General features: G+C 44.4%; 1 protein-coding gene and 1 long non-coding RNA gene across 2 annotated transcripts in view; one reads left to right on the forward strand and one right to left on the reverse strand.

Moving 5' to 3' along the window:
• LOC144812942 (uncharacterized) overlaps positions 1–13,134 on the reverse strand; it is a 77,455-nt gene extending 64,321 nt beyond the window's left edge. The window contains exon 1 of the long non-coding RNA XR_013606913.1: positions 13,011–13,134. This is a non-coding gene — a long non-coding RNA (uncharacterized LOC144812942). The remainder of the gene's footprint in view (positions 1–13,010) is intronic.
• A 492-nt stretch (positions 13,135–13,626) lies between these two features.
• RAD51AP1 (RAD51 associated protein 1) overlaps positions 13,627–17,284 on the forward strand; it is a 393,892-nt gene continuing 390,234 nt past the window's right edge. The window contains exon 1 of the mRNA XM_078673979.1: positions 13,627–13,859. Coding sequence (XP_078530105.1) covers positions 13,843–13,859 — 17 coding nt within the window. The 5' untranslated portion in view covers positions 13,627–13,842. The remainder of the gene's footprint in view (positions 13,860–17,284) is intronic.

A 17,284-nucleotide genomic window follows, 5' to 3' on the forward strand; every position in this document is an offset into this window, starting at 1 on the left:
GTCTGGGGTAGCAATAAGGCCAGCCTTCCACAGTCTCTCTCTGGTGTAATAGGCCCGATGCAGGTACTTGTACTGTATGAACCGTAGTCTCACAGCTATTGCCGCCCCACGGGGGGACTCTAGTGCCTCCCTCCAGTCATCTTCATCCAACGGACCGACATCCATCTCCCAGGAGGCCTTCAACGACATAAGGGAAGAGGAGCAATGAGTGACCAGCGTTTGGTAAATTTTGGAGACTTTTTTATCCCCCAGGTCTCCCATGAAAAGCTTAGCTTCCACGGGGCTAAACTCTGGAAGCCGGTCCAGCCCTACCAGACTCGGCGCAAGAGCATGACGGAGCTGTAGGTATTTAAAAAATTGGGACCTGGGCATGTCAAATTCAGTGCTGAGAGCTTGAAAGGATTTGAGGGTAGTCCCGGTAAGAACATGGCCAAGTGACGAGATCCCTATGGAGTCCCAGCCACCAAACCCTTGCAACGAGGCCAGCGCAGGGAGCTGTCCGTTATTCCAAAGTGGAGTTTCGGCCGTCAGCCGACCTCACCAGCCCATGCGGCGCAGTACTTGTCTCCAAATCAGGAAGACTACCTGAGTAGCCTGCGGCAGTTTTTTCCGCTGCCCGGCCGAATACAAGAGTGTATGAAGCGTGGCGTCCCCCATCAGAAAATGCTCTAGGGCGTATGCCGGATCGCCATGTCCACCGTACCACCACTCGTTGAGAACCAACAAATGGGAGGCTTGGTAGTAGGATAAGATGTCCGCCGTTGCGAGACCTCCACAGTACGTGGACAAAAAACAAGTCCGCAGCGCCACTCTGGAAGCGCCCCCCGCCCATAAAAATCGACCTAGCAGTGAATTCACACGACGGAACCACTGCGGGTCCACCCTGTGTGGATGGTTTTGCAGTTGGTATAATAGTCTAGGAAGGGCGACCATCTTGAAAATTGCCGACCTGCCATAAATATTAAGAGGCATGCGCGACCAGGTTTTGACGTCTGATTGAACCTTGTCCCACACCGGCTGTATGTTACGCTCCCATGCAATTGCAGCAGACTCCGACAGGAAAACTCCCAGATATTTCAGTCCACCGATCGCCACCTGTAGAGCCGAGGCCCAAGGAGATGCCTCGGACCTTCCCCCCAGTAACCAAAGAGTCGATTTGCGCGGGTTGAGGAAGAGTCCGAAACGTCACCAAAAATGCGCATTATTTCCAAGATTCGAGGGCCTGAACGATTAAGGTCTGTCAAAAAGAAAAGGACATCATCCGCATATAGCGCGATCCTGTCTGAGAGTCCCGCTCCCCATACAAAGCCACGAAGCTGTGCATCAATGCGCACCCACGCAGCCAGTGGCTCCATGACCAACGCAAAGAGATAAGGGGACAGGGGGCAGCCTCTGCCGGGTCCCCCTAGCAACCGGAAATCTCTCCGATATGGCTCCTGAAATACGCACCGAGGCGGTGATGTCCGTGTATAGCAGTCTGACGTATGAGATAAAAACCGGACCCAGATTGAGGCGCGGTAAAAGAGCGAAGAGGTAAGTCCAGCTGACAGAGTCGAACGCCCTGTCAATGTCCGCAAGCAGGAGCGCCGCCCGCTCCCCAGTCGCCCCCATCGCGTCCACCGCCACCTGTGCACGTCTGATATTGTGTCTTGTCGCTCTACCCGGCATAAAGCCCGCCTGATCCGGGTGGACCAAGTCCACTATATACGGGAGGAGACGATTCGCCAAAGCTTTAGCCAACAATTTGGCTTCAAGATTAATTAGAGATATTGGGCGATACGACTCGTGTCTGTCGGGAGGCCTGCCCGGTTTCTGGAAGACTACGATCTCAGCCTGACGCCAGTCTACCGGCAAGCTACCACGCTCCCGCGCTGCTTCCAAAGCCCGCCGATAGTGCGGTCCCAGCTGCAAGTGAAATTTCTTGTAGAATTCACTGGGAAATCCACTCGGTCCGGGCGCCTTACCAGTGTTGAGTTGTCCCAGTGCATCACCCAGTTCCTCCGCTGTCAAGGGAAGGTCTAGGGCCGTCCTGGCTTCATCCGATATCGCACGGGGGGGAAGGTCAGCTATGAACTTGTCAACCGCCTCTGGTGGGAGACCGTCCCTTGGGGCGTATTGCACCGCATAGTAGCCAGCAAAGCTCGCTGCAAGGGCAGCAGGATCTGTCATGGCAATCCCCTCACCGTCCGTGAGGCCCGGCAGAGTAATCGGCTGTAGAGTTTGTTGACACAACCGGTGGAGCATGGTGCAGGACTTGTCGCCCCATTGGTAAACCCTGCTCCGCGTGGCCAGCCAGGCTTGTCGAGCCTCCTCCAGTAGGACCGAGGCGTAGGATTGCTGCGCCTGCAGGAGCAGTCTTAGCGCTACATCGCCATCGTCCTCCCGACACCGATTCTCCAATACTCCCACCTTAGCCGCAGCTGCCACCGTGGCCTCCTGGCGTCTTCGACGGGCAGCAGCACACCAGGCTATATCCACGCCCCTCAGCGTGGGCTTCATGGCCTCCCAGACCGTCATACTATCCACTCCCTCTGTCAAGTTCTCCTGCCAGTATTGGGCAATCGCTCCGCGCATGTATGTCGTATAATCTGCCTGATGGAGATGCCACGAGGACATCCGCCACCGGAACGGCTGGTGCGACTTGCGCAGCCCGATCCGTACCACGACCGGGGAGTGGTCAGACAGCCCTCGAGGCTGAATCGCGGCCTGCTTCACCCTGTCGAGGAAGGCCCCTGGTACAAACACACAGTCCAGCCGGGAGAAGGAGCCATGCACAGCAGACACATACGTGTACTCACGCGTCCTGACATGCAAATGTCTCCAGACGTCCACCCAGCCCAACCCATCAATCATTGCCTTCAGACGTGTAGGGGAGGTTGCCACTGTGGCTCCTTGTAATCTCTTTCTGTCCAGGCCCACATCCACCACATCGTTCCAGTCGCCACCTATCACAGCCAAGGAATCCGGGATCTCGGCCCACAATTCAAACAGGCGCTCTGCCAGGGACCATTGTAGAGGAGGGGGAGCATACACACTGCCAAACACCACGGGCTCCGCACCAATCATACCCTTGACAAACACATATCGACCTTGGGGATCGAGCCAATGACGCTCATGAGTATATGACAGTCGTCGATGAATTAGGATGGCTACCCCCCTTGATCCCCTGGTAAAACCTGCATGAAACACCTGGGTATATCCAAACCGTTGTAAACTCAGTACCTTCGTCCCCAACATATGTGTCTCCTGTAATAGCATGACATCCGCTGAGTCCCTCTTACCCCAGCGCAGCACCGCCCCACGCTTAATTTTGTCCAGCATTCCCCTGACATTCCAACTTAGGATTCGCATGGAGCCACTAGCAGGCACCTTCTCCGGGAAATCACCCATAGTCTCGATGGGAAAGTCTCTGAAAACCCCAGGACCCAGCCCAAGCGCCCTGTACTACGTAAATCATTGCAGCAAAAATCACGTGCATCCCCGTCAAACCACCCCTTACCCCCCGCCCCTCCCTACCCACCAACACAACCCCCCCAACTACCCAACCTCCGCCTATCCCCCCTCCATCACCCCTATACCTCATGGAACACTGAAGTATCTGTCGCGGCATGAGGAGCTTCAGGCCCAAAAAAGAGCGCCCAAAGCCACCCATACCAATGGATCCCACTACTCTCCCCAACTAACAGTACCTCCCCTTAGGGCCCCCCCTCGAACGTGAGAATATATGGGAGTGTTTTTGATGAACCGGAGATACTAATAAAGGTCTCCAATGAGCTCGCTCATTGGCCGCTACCCATTATAGTATGTGGGGATCTTAATATACATCTCCCCGGGGACTGGATAACCAGACCGGATTTTAAATACAATGGCAGAAAACCAAGAGTTTTTCGGGCACTAAAAGATTTATGTGTGGTACATAGCTTAATAGATGCGTGGCAATATAATCACTGGGGAGATCCCGGTTTCACATTTTATTCATATCCACACTCACTACATGCAAGACTCGACTATATGTTTCTATCTAATTCGCTTAAAAATGTGTGCATGATAGATAAACTACCACGCCTATTATCAGACCATAACCCCTTAATTTTAAACCTATTATGTATCCCGAAGAATTACCCAATTAAGAGCTGGACGTTTGAAAGGGCCTTGCTAATGAATGAAAAGTATTGTAAACATATGAAGGCGTGGATCCCCGGCTTCATTGTAGACAATCTTGAAAGTACATCTATAGAAATAGTATGGGACACACTTAAAGCGGGTATAAGAGGAGAGACACTACAATTCTCTCTGCGAGCTAACAAGGAAGGGAAATCCCATCTGGCTGCTTTACATTATAATTTAGGTAAAGCCGAAGAAAATTTGATTGTTGCTGCTCAACAAGGTCATGGGCTAGAAAGTGCATTAGCGCAGGTAGCTATTGCAAAAAATTATATTACAGAAGTAATAGTTGAAAAAGCTATCATTAAGGCAGCAGTAAACAAGGAAAAGATATATGAGTTGAGTGAAATGGTTGGGCATCAGTTAGCGATACGTATCAGAGAAGAGACATCAGTAAGCACCATTAGAGAAATTCAGGACCCAAGACTAGGCTTAAAATCAGAACCAGATGAGGTAAGGGCTTCATTTCAGAGATTTTATCAAGAGCTATATACCGAACCTATAAATGGATTGGGGGATCCAGATCAGTATTTAGATGGAAACCGAGGACCTAGATTTGAGAAGAATGACCAGGAATTGCTGGATGGATTACCGAATTGGGATGAGATCCTGCTATCCTTAAACGCATTAAAAAGCGGAAAAGCAGCGGGACTGGATGGGATACCATCTGAGTTCTATTTGAAATTTGCAGATCAATTACAAACAATATTGACGACTTTGTTTGTACACATATTTCTAGGAGGTACTCCTCCTCCCTCCTGGTCAGAGGCCAAAATTGTGGTCTTCTTGAAAAAAAAAAAAAATCCACTCGAATTAGGCTCTTATCGTCCAATCACTTTAATTAATGGGGACTCAAAAATCTATTCGAAACTCTTGGCGACCAGATTGGCACCGATAATAGATAAAATAGTATCCAAACACCAACATGGATTTATACCAGGAAGGTCAACAACGGACCATGTTCAAAGGGTGATCTCATTGTTCGACTATGCAGAATCTTCAGGAGACCCTATGGCGCTTATACTTCTCGACGCTGAGAAAGCTTTCGATAGGGTCTCCTGGAGATTTTTATGGACGGCAATGCTCTATAGTGGAATCAATGACAAATTTATTACGGCTGCTCGAGGACTTTATAATAAACCGAGTGCTAGAGTATTAGTTAATGGGCTCCTATCTGAAAATTTTGCAATCACAAGAGGAACCAGGCAGGGATGCCCCTGCTCACCGCTTTTATTTGCAATATATATCGATCCATTTATTCGTTGGTTAGATAACTGTGTATATATATCACCAATCACAATACGTAGGCATAATACTAAAACATTGGCATATGCCGATGATATCGCGATTGTCACCAGCGATCCCAGTATAGCTATGCCGGTAATAGAAGAAGAGGCACACCTATTTGGAGTAGTGTCTGGATACAAACTGAATTCTAACAAAACCCAAATCGTGTTAAACAACAAGATTGTGATGGTTGATCCAAGAGTGACTGAGGAGGCCGTATACCTAGGGGTAACATCAAGTGCAAAAATCACAAACATTGTCGATATTAACTTAAAACCTCTGATTTCCCGAACAAAGAAGGAAATGATCCGATTGGATAATCTACATTTAACTATAGGGGGCCGTTGTAACTTGATTAAGATGGGTTTTTTTGCCTCGATTTTTATATTTCTTTAGGACCATCTGCCTTGAATTCCCCCCCAAGATCTTTGTGACTATTGACTCCATGCTTTCAAGCTTTATCTGGGGATATAAGAAACCACGTCGAGCTCTTAAAAAATTGACATTACCGAAGGAAAAGGGAGGTCTATCCCTACCGAACTTTAAATTATATTACTGGGCCACTGTTATAAAATACTGTGCCTACCTGATCTCGAATGGTAGCAATAGTCAAGAGATCCCGTCTCCTCAAGAACTCCTATTAGGAGATGATTGTGCCGGCTGCTTTTGGCGACATACAAATGATAACTATTTTAAGAAAGTCAAATTTAAGACTATTAGAGGGGCATATAAAGCATGGAGTAGTATTCGCAAGGTGTTGGGGCTCGGGCGATTTTCATTTTATACACCAATGAATAGTAATAACGATTTACCACTAATATTTCATGATACCTGTATAAACAGATGGGTATCGGCGGGGATGGTGCAACTGGGCTGCTTTTATAAACAAGGCTGCCTCAAGATGTTTGAGGATCTACATGAGGAATATAATATCAGCCATAGGGATTTTTTTAAGTTCTTGCAAGTTAGAGATTTTCTAACAAAGAAAACTGGTGGTCGGGAGAAATTCCTGAATAATCAATTGATTGACAATCTATGCAGCAACAAAGAAACTCTCAGGATCGGGGAAATCTATGAATATATTTATGTAATGGCCCTAGATGATATGGAGAAACAATACGCAATGTGGCAGGAACAACTAGAAGTACAGTCAAATATTCCCCGCATGGCATACGACTTAGCTTTGAATGAAATGGCATTTGTAACGCGCAACTATGCCCAGTGGGCGTCAAGGCGCCTAACGCAAACAACTAGCTGACGGAAGTCAGAAACAGGAGCTTACTGATATGCTTTAGTGAAAAACCAAGTTTTCAACGCTTTCCTGAAGAGATCAAGTGAAGGCAGTAATTTGATCTCCAGGGGAAGTGTATTCCAGATCTGGGGTGCCAGGATGGAAAAGGCCTTACTCCCCCATCTAGCCTTCTTAGCTCGCGGAACAACCAGTTGGTTTAGCTCTAGCGAGCGTAAACATCTGCTCGGAACATACCTGGTGAGCAGAGATCCAAGGGCATCAGCTGGGCCTGCCATCAGAGCACTATATGTGAGGCAGAGAAGTTTGAACATGACTCTGGAAGGAACAGGGAGCCAGTGGAGATTCTTCCTAGCCAAGGTCATAGAGGACAGCCAATGCAGGGCCAGAACAAAACGCGCCGCCGCATTTTGTACAACCTGCAGGCGCTGCAGAAGGCCCTTGTTGGCCCCGGCGTAAAGTGAATTACAATAGTCGAGCCTTGAGCCAACAAGAGCGATCACAACCTGCTTCCGTGCCTGAGGGGAAAGATAGTGGACAATTCTTTTCAAAGTCCTAATGACACCCCAGCAGGTGGCCACCGTCCTATTGACCTGGAGTTCCATGGAGAGCCGAGTGTCAAAGATGACGCCTAGGTTCCTAGCAGATTGTGTGGGAGTGGGGCAGATGCCTAAAGATGAAGGCCACCACTCACCCGACCACATGCCCTGGTCTTTGCCAAAGACCAGGACCTCTGTCTTGTCACCATTCAGCTTTAGTGAGTTGAGAATCATCCACTCTGCAACAAGTTGCATGCAGGATCTAAAGCTTGACGCGGTGACATTAACAGAGTGGGTCAGGGACACCATAATCTGCGTGTCGTCGGCATACGACACTACCTCCATCCCCTGAGATCTTACTAGTCTTGCAAGGGGGGCCACGTAGACATTGAACAGGGTCGGACTCAATGCCGACCCTTGTGGCACCCCGCATTGCAGAGACTTGACAGGGGAGAGGTACTCTCCTAGCATTACACACTGCTCTCGTTGGTGAAGAAAGGAGCTCAGGAGACTGAGGGCCGGTCCTGCTACCCCTGCCTCCCTTAACCTAGATGTTAAAGTATCGGGAGACAGGGTATCGAATGCAGCTGTAAGATCCAGCAGTACAAGCACGGTGGTTTGCCCCAGATCTACTTTCCTGCGAATATTATCCGTGACTTTGGTCAAAGCAGATTCCGTGCTATGTAGCTTTCTAAAGCCATGCTGGGACCCATCCAAAAACCCTGAAGCATCAAGGAAATTGGAAAGATGATAATTCAAGTGGGCCTCCAGCATCTTAGCAGGGGCCGTCAAGAGGGATATTGGCCTGAAGTTCTTCAATATGCCGGGATCCAGGGAGGGCTTTTTGAGAAGAGGCTTTACAATAGCTCTCTTCCATGCCACCGGGAAAATACCATGTTCCATGGCTCCATTCATTATTTCCAACATCGGAGGAAGAATGATGTCCCTACGGTCCTTTAGTATTTTCAAAGGAACCGGGTCCAGCGGAGAAGCTGATTTCGTTTTGTCGAGGAGGAGATTGAGTCCCTCCAGGGAGAGCGCAGGGAAATGGTTAAGGACCTGAGGAGTATCCGCATCCCAAGATTCCAGAAGTTTGACTCGAGAGGAGTCCTCCTCACTCAGAGAAACCCTCTGTGATTGTAGAGCTAGATAGATATCATCTATTTTATTATAGAAGAAATCTGAGATGTTGTTACATAGCTCCTGTGATGCAACCACGGGATCAGGTGCCTGGAGAGAGCATAGAGAGTCCACGATCTTAAAGAGCTCTTTAGATGACGTGAGAGCACAGGTCAGGTTGGTAAAGTGATCCTGTTTTTCCTTAATCACTCTGCTCTTATATTCTCGTAACATGACCTTGTAGGCTTCTCTATCTTTAGGGTCCCAGGATTTGCGCCATCCCCGTTCCTTTTTTCTGCATTTTTGTCTGAGAAGCCTCAGTGCCTCAGTAAACCAAGGAGCTGTTGGCTTCTGTCGCGCTACAAATTTAAGAGAGGGGGGGGCTAGCTCATCTACGGCTTCGGTAATAGAGTCGATGAGTTCTTGTGCCACCTCATCCACCATCCGCTGAGATGTGATATTAGTATTTTGAATAAAAGGGGCGAGAGCCTCATTTGTAAGATTCCTGAAGTTTCTTTTGAAACATTTCTTGTTGGTACCCAGATTACCTTCAAGACAGGGAATGTCTAAGGACAGGGGAACTGCTAAATGATCAGACCAAATTATCGGCACAGGCGTGCCGACAGTTAGTCTAGAATCATTAGAAAATATCCCATCGAGGGTATGACCAGCCTTGTGAGTCGGATGAAGAACCCTTTGGACAAAGTCACATGCCTCCAGGGAATCAACCAGGGAGGATGTGTCTTTCGAAGCCCTATCCTCTAGATGAAAATTCATGTCACCGAGAATAGTAAAGTGAGAACTACCAAAGTAGGGTTCCAGAATTCTAAAAAGCTCGGAGCAGAAATTGGTTCTGGAGCCTGGAGGTCTGTATACGAGGATTCCAGTGAAGGAACTCGACGGGGCACACACAATACTAAAATATAGGGCCTCAAATGGATCGGTGGAAACCGATAGAGATTTTACAGTGCAAGAGAGTGTGGACTTAAAAAGGATAGCCAATCCACCACCTCTACAACGCACTCTATCCAACCTCTGAAACGCGTATCCTTCCGGTATAGCCAGAAGAAGGTCGTGGCCAGAGGAGTCCGAGGCCCATGTCTCGGTGACAAAGACCCAGTCCGGCTGCCTCATGCTAACAAAGTCATGAAAATCTATCCCATGTTTGATCAGAGACCGTGCATTAATCAGAAAGCCCTGTTTGGGTTGACCGATTGGTCGACCAGGGAGAGGGAGAGCAGGACTCCTAGTAGCCTGTGTAGAAAAGTCAATAGATGTTTTACATGAGGGGCATGACCGCGCCTGATGTAGAACCTCCGGGAGGAGCCGATGATGGCAAAGATTCACAGGGGGTCTAAGAGACAGCAAGACACGAAACAGATCGACCTTGGAAGACGGAGCGAACAAGTCGGGAGTCTCAGGGTCCAGCCCGTCCTGCAACGCGTCCTCAGCGCGGACGGGCGCAGACGGGCTGAACTCTGGCGTAACTCCGGCGTCAGTCTGGCGTCCCCGCTGCGAGTGACCGCTGCGCGTCAGCATGACTCACTTATGTACCCGCCTAGCGTCCAACTGACAACTAAAGCGTCAAGCCTACCTGTTCGCGCAGAAAAGCGGCACCATCTACTTCCAAGATGGCACTACTGCGAGGAGCTACGCAGGGAAGCGGACCCGCCCAACAGCGGTGTGTTTGAACTCATTGATGTCAATTAAACTACAGGCACAATTTTATAAAACCTTTTTCTGCCTTTACTATACCCCTAAGAAGATTGCTAAATGGGGAACAGGGAAGGGAACAACATGCCCTCGTTGTGCACTATATGGGGCCGATATTATCCATATATTTGCTACATGTAACACTCTTACTAAGCTGATTAATGATATCTCGGAATTCTTATCAGAGGTCTGTGAAACAAGAATAGAAATCTCAACTGAAGAAATAATGCTTGGTGTGGCAAATCGGGAATTGCAGACAAACACTCAGGGGCTAATATTTGTGGCCATGGCAATACTTCGACTTACAATTGCATCAGCTTGGTTAGATCCAGAGCCACCGGCATTTCAACAATGGAGGGCTAGGTTTTTAGCCACCTGTAGTCTGGAGGTTGCAATTTATAAAAACAAAGGCGTTAAAAAAAGATTAATGGGTATGCGGATCTGGTCACCAATGCTATCATGGATCCAGAGACATACTTGATTGCATTTAGTGTATATAGTATTATTTACATATATATTTCTTTGTACTTCTATAGCACAGTGAAAATTAACTGATGCATGTATATAATAAGCATATAGTAGTATACTCATATGTACTCCTTTTTTTTAACTTTATAAGCAATCTTGGATTATAGTATTATTTACATATATATTATTTTGTATCCCTATAACGTAGCTTAGACCAACAGATGATGTATGTATATATTAAGTATGTGGTATTATGTACACGCATGCCTTTTTGGAATCATATAGCACATTCCGGATTAATTTCTATTGTATGTTGGTATATAGTGGCTTGTTAATTTATCTATGTATCTATGTTTTTTTCTTTTTTTTTTCCTCGACATGCCCTTGGTCAGGGAAAGGGGGTTTGGGGGGGGGGGAATGTATTAATTATGTAAAAATTGTCAATAAAAATATAAAAAAAAAAAAAAGAAAGGAACAAGAAAGGGAGATTGAGTTAGAAGAGTTACACAGAGCTCAGTACGATAGTTGTAAAGATTTTGCTGAAACAAATCTTTAGAAGCACTAACACAGTGAAATCGAATCATATTCTTTTAGGTAAAATTTGTTTAAATTTTTGGGTGTGGTGTGGTGATTTGTTAATCACCAGATGAGGGAGTTGATGGAGCGAGATTCAGAAAAGTTTTCATTTCAACTCGTGAAGTCACACTTTCATAACAAGAGTTAATAATATTAATTGAAAGTTTGTGTGTGTGTATTAATTCAACTTAGCTTAAAGTTACATTCACGAATATACACAAGGGTTATTAACATGTGTGCTCATAAATGTGCTCTATGTTGCAATCTCTTGTACGTGGAGAATAATAAATTAATTTTGTCTATCGTTGTGTCATGACTAATAGCAGCTGTTTTAAATAATGGCATGTGCTTATTTTTGCTTTCTTGTCTATGTGGTGTCACTTTACTGTTTACAGGTGCATAAAGAATCCTGTTGGATTATTTGAAGAATGGTAGATATAAATGCTGCTTTAATTGTACGCTTCAGCTAGGTAATCTAGACTAATGGGTTAATCATTAGCTATGGTGGGTGGCAACAGAACAAATTATATTTCTCACATTAATTATTGTTCTTGTGTTTGTTTATATAATAGTTCACGAAAAGAGGCTTTGGGCCTAGTGCATTTATGTTTGCTAAAATTCTGCTCGGAGCAAAAGAAAGTCCATGACAGATGAATTTCTGCTGCCTGAAACAATTTATTGAAATGAGCTGACTGTTCCTTAATCAAGCAAGGCCAAGGCCAGGAACCGGCAAGGGAACGTGCGACAAATTTCATATCCGAGGAAGCAAAATGACTTTACTTGGTTAAATATTGCAAACTGGAGGAAGCCTCGTTGTTCGAAAACTAGAGACAATGGACTCTAAGAAAGTGACGGAACTGATGTTCTAAAAAGTGGAATGACACGATGGCGTCACTTTTTAGCCAATGGGACTCCGATTTCAGCAGAAAAGTTATACTTTTGCTTAGATTAGCTTAGTACAGAAAGGTATAAAAACTCTTCCCCGTGGAAGAGGAGCGCTGCTTCTTGCTGACCTTTGATGAGGGCGTTGTGCTGATGAACTTTCCTTGGAGCATGTAAGGGCCTTCAAAGACTTTACTCTTTTATTCTTTATTATAGTTAGCTAAGTTAGGGACTTAGGTTTTGAAAAAAATGCTAAACTGATAAATTTCATTTTGCAATAATAAATTGAATTTCATAAAATTGTCATAACCATTTACGATGATTCTAATAAAAATGCTTTAATAAAATTTCTAATGCAAATTTCAAATAAGTAGCTAATAAAAATCTTACTTTGGAAAACAAGCTGGTCTTGTTATGTCATGAGTTTAGGTTACCATTAGCAAGATTTTATCGCCACAGTGGCTTAATTAATTTGTAGGGTTTTGTAAAATATGATAAATTCTTTTACCGCGGTTGTACATAATTGTATATAAATTGTGAATAGGTTAATTAGGTCACATGATTCAGTTGGTCAAAATATATCATGTTAGTTTATGGGCCTTGTGATTGATTTATGATTAATGGTAAATATAGAGAAGTTGGGTAGCGTAGTTTATGATATATTTCCTATAGGCTGCTGGATCACAGGTACATTCTGCCCAACCAGACAGCACGATGTTCAAGAAGGATCTGGCCACCCGCTCTAGCTTCGCATTCCATGTTCTATGAAACGCGAACCACAGAGCGTGCACCAGAACATATGTAACCTGCATATGAGCGTGCACAAAGATAACCAATGCAACTAATCGAATAAGTGACAATGTAAACAACACAACAATGTCACACATAGCAATCTGAAACCTTGGCAGCTATAGAATCCTGCTATGCATATAAATGACCAAATCGAGGAAAGCTCAGATGACTGTTCTACTCAAAGTGAAAACTTGAGAAAGGTAGTTTTCCCCACCATGTACCTCCATATGTAGAAGACTTTCCGATCTCCAACCTAGCAAATGGACAAGGTAAAAATATTGACATAAGTGGTTTCGCGTTGATTGGGTGCCTAAAGACAACACGCTTGAATAGACACCTGACGCACAGAAATTAAGCGTAGCGGCGCACGTGACACGCTGCATTGTTGCTTAGATGATTTTCTCTAATGGAAACCAATAATGTCCTTGACTTCCGGGGCAGCGTCGTTTCTTGGGTCAGTTGTCACACAAGACTAGTTTCTTTTTCGCTATTTCTAGGTACTCTGGAAAGAAAGTCTAACCATGCTTATGCGGCATCTTGCTAATATGAAATATAGCAAATGTATTCAATTTCCTTGTCTGTGTCAATGACTTAAATATCATACATAAGTAAATTCTACATTTTGTAGTTTGTGAATGCTTGGTCTTATTTAGAAAATTGGTTGTGTCCTTGTTTTCCTACATGAATGTATAAGATTGCTCTCGAAACACTCCCTGTCAATATGGCCGCCTCAATATCACTCTCATACCGGATAGGACTGGGCGAGCATTTTTGTGTTCCTATGGTTCCGGGCGCTTAGTTTGAAGGTACGTCGGGCGCGAAACTGCAGCAGCCTAAACTTTCGAGGGTTTTTGTCTCGGAGCCGGAGGCCAAGGTAAAGGGTACCGGCGGGACTAAAGCAGATAGATTTATACTTCTGCCTAGTGATATTTTTGTCTACTGTGCTTTTAACATCATGTTATCCTGAAGTCTTCTCCGTTGATTCTCGTCTTCTGATCTCGTTGGTCGGTGATGTGAACTTGAATTCCAACCTTAGTCTTGGAATCCACCGCTATGGATCGAGCAGGAAGGTTTGTGCAAAGATCTGATTTCTATGGATTACAATCAGTTTATATTTTGCGCTAGATGTTCTGCAGCCGTGCGCCAGAGCCAGCAAGTGCTAGAGATGTTATAGCTGCGCCACATAGTCATGAATGTCAACTTTTTTAAAGTGGAAGATTTTGAAAAATCCAGCGAAATAATCAGTGACCTATTAAAGCAGAGGTAATATTAGGAGGTGGACAGCTAAGAAAACAACATTTTGGTTTCAAATTTCGGGAGGTTCCCACATGAATCGGGTCTTTTGACAAGATTACTTATTACCTGAGGCGAGATGATGTTTGCACCACCAGTCATCAACAATTATACCTTTATATGGCTGGCACGTTTTCTGTCTGCTAGTGTGACATTTGTTTGGTTGCAGTTGGTGTATTAGTAACATTCTACTGTCAAACGTGACGCTTTCTCTCAAGTAGATCAGAACGATGACCAATATGTGGCCTCTCTGAGTTTTCGGTTACTGGATTCAGACATTTTGTATTGTAATTATTGATGGGGTATGTGAGTTCATTCAGATGGCTGGTCAGATTAGTAGAACAGCTTGAGGGGATCAGGTGTTCTTAAGTTGCAGGCGTATAACTTTCAAAGAAGGAAAGGTTGTGATCTTTGATATGAGTTGTAGCCAATTTTCAGAAACTCAATCATAGAAATTACAGGAAACAGGGCCAGCCCTAGAATTTGTTGGGCCCCGGACAGGATAGGAACATGCGAGGCACCTCTGATTTGCATAAGATGTAGTATCACAGCAAGTGACATATAGGAAGTGTCAACTGACCAATCATTTTCTGGCACTTTTGAAGTAGCTTTTCAAGAAGCTACTTCTCTTATGCGGATATCACTGAGATGGCTACAAATACAAACAGCCCTAATAAAATAAGTGCATCTATTTTAAAACTCCATCTTGTGGCAATACAACATGTCAAACAGGGTCGAAAAGCTAGGCATATATCTCCCCAAAACCAATATTTCCAGAAAAGTGCATGATTAAAATTCTAAGACAGACTGTCCCATGACTATACAGTGGATCTTCAGGTGATGACCCAATACTCCAGTTGCACCAGTGAAGTTCAAGGCTTAGGCATCTGGTTTTAGGAGGCATGGGATCCATGCTGGTTCAGGTGAGTGACATGCAAATGCTCCAGTATATGACAGAAGACACTTATTAAAGGGAAATAAGAGGATGATGGCACAGATAACATACACAGATTGGGTGGCAGGAGCACCAAAAGCTGTACTATTCACTCAAGCTGAATGCCTAAACCCAGCAACTACTCTCACACTTCATTTTTAAGAGATGAAAAGAGATGAACTAACTTAAAGATATAAAGATGAGGTGCCTAAATAGGGACAAGAATGTGTAGAAAGGGAAAAAGCTGCCAAATACTAAAATGGGAGCCAGTCACTCAACAGACAAGTAGTAAAGTAAAGCAACAAAACAAGAGGTATTTATTATAGCAGACTCAGTGCAGTTTTCTCTTACAAGGAAATTAAATCTAGCAATGTGGAATAGGTTGGGGAGGTTGCGTTTGACTTTCAAAATAAATCTCCCATAATCTCTGAGAATCCTTTAGATTTGCATTTTTAAATATTTTAAGTCACATATCCTTAATAGCTGAGCAGACACTTGCCAAATTGCGAAGGGTCCAGACACGTCGCTTGATTTAGCCTAAGAAGTAACTACCAAATTGCACCTACACTCTGGTAAATCCACAGGATCACGGTGAAAGAGATTAACTGAATGCAAGGTCTAGATAATGATTCCCAATGAAATAAAAAGTGAAGGAACTATGCTCGAAGCTCAGGACCGTGATAGCTTCGCAAAGTCAAGTAGGGTTATATGTGTAGGAGCTGATATTCCTTCCTTTTGAACAAGTAATTAATCAACAAGGATAAATCCTTATTATCAAATGTATCGCTGATAGAGGGCTATTATTCCATTTCCACTTCGTTTGCCACATAGTTAATCCATTTCACTCTTGGTTTATTTCATACGGTTTTATTGACCATAAGGAAAACAGCCGACATACGATGAAACACGTGTCTGCTGTTTTCCTTACTTCCAATTACTTGTTCAAAAGGAAGGAAAATCAGCTCCTACATATATAATTCAAACTGTACTGTTGAAAAGCAGCAGTTTCCCCAGGCCTCACGTAATTCCTTGAGGTTTGGTATCATTTGTTGTGGGAAGAGGCGCACATCTTCTTGTGCTGGACCAGGCCTGCCCATTGTCATTCTGCACTTGACAGTGATCAGTCTATCTTTGGGCACATGACCAGACAGACCATGTGCAGCAGCCTGGTAAATGTATTTTGATACTCTTTTGGATAGGATAACTAGTGTGTAGTATATATGGCTCTATTTTCTTGGACAGTTAGTGACAAATGATAAACTTTAAAGCACGCTGGATCAGATAACTAATATGCCTTCAAACTACCTTTACAAGATATTTGTACTTCTTTACTTTCACCATTCCTCAGAGTGTTTAATTAAATTATACCAAATTGTGCAGATAATGCAAATTTCTTTAGTTATTGTTCTATTGAAAGAGATGAATGAAAATACAACACCAAGAGGGTATTCTGGCACTAGGCGATTTCCAAGGAAAAGGTACAGGCTATACTAATGTATGGAAAGGCCAGTTTTATGTTTTTATAAGAATATTTAAGATGCACTATAGCTCAAGACTGAGACATTTCCAGTCCTATGCAGCTAGAAAGGAGAAGGATCTACCTCCAATATGTTTCCTCTTAATTTCAGGATGGCAAAGAAGCATGGTTTTTACAGAGCGTAGGATTCTGGAATAAACCGTAGGAACAATATAGTGCTGAAGAATGAGCGTTCCCTTTTATGCCGTGCACAATGGCAAATGGATAGATTATTTGGTACCTGGAATCAACAGGAAGCATAAAGATGAATAGAAATGCTACAGCATCAGATGAGAATCCTCTCACTGTTCTTAATTATCTGAAGGGTACTAAATTCAAAAGGTGGGCCGTTCAAGACCGGGAGCACTTGTATAATCTGGTTATAAGAAGATAATTGACTGTACAACAGTCTTGCGGCAGTGACGGGTGAAAATGCAGGATTTTGTGTTGCATAAGGATGTAGTAGAAGTAGATAACACATTGTTTGTCCAGACAAGAAGAGAAGACGATGGAAAATCAATCTAAGATTTTGTTGTTGATGCATCTATGGTGGTTGATTGGCCCAGCTCCATAAGCCATCAAAGAGCAATGTATATGGTACCAGGCCCCTTAAAGATATGGATGCCTGTTTGTTTCACTATAAAGGTTTTAATGAATTGGTCTTCATCAAAAAAGCAACTGATTGATTGCATGCAAGTCCAAAATATTTTCTTGGTTAGAGACCAGGCCTCTCAGAAAGGATAGAGCTAAAG

The sequence above is a fragment of the Lissotriton helveticus genome, chromosome 1_1 (genome assembly GCF_964261635.1).
Source record: "Lissotriton helveticus chromosome 1_1, aLisHel1.1, whole genome shotgun sequence".
NCBI classification, from domain to species: Eukaryota; Metazoa; Chordata; class Amphibia; order Caudata; family Salamandridae; genus Lissotriton; species Lissotriton helveticus.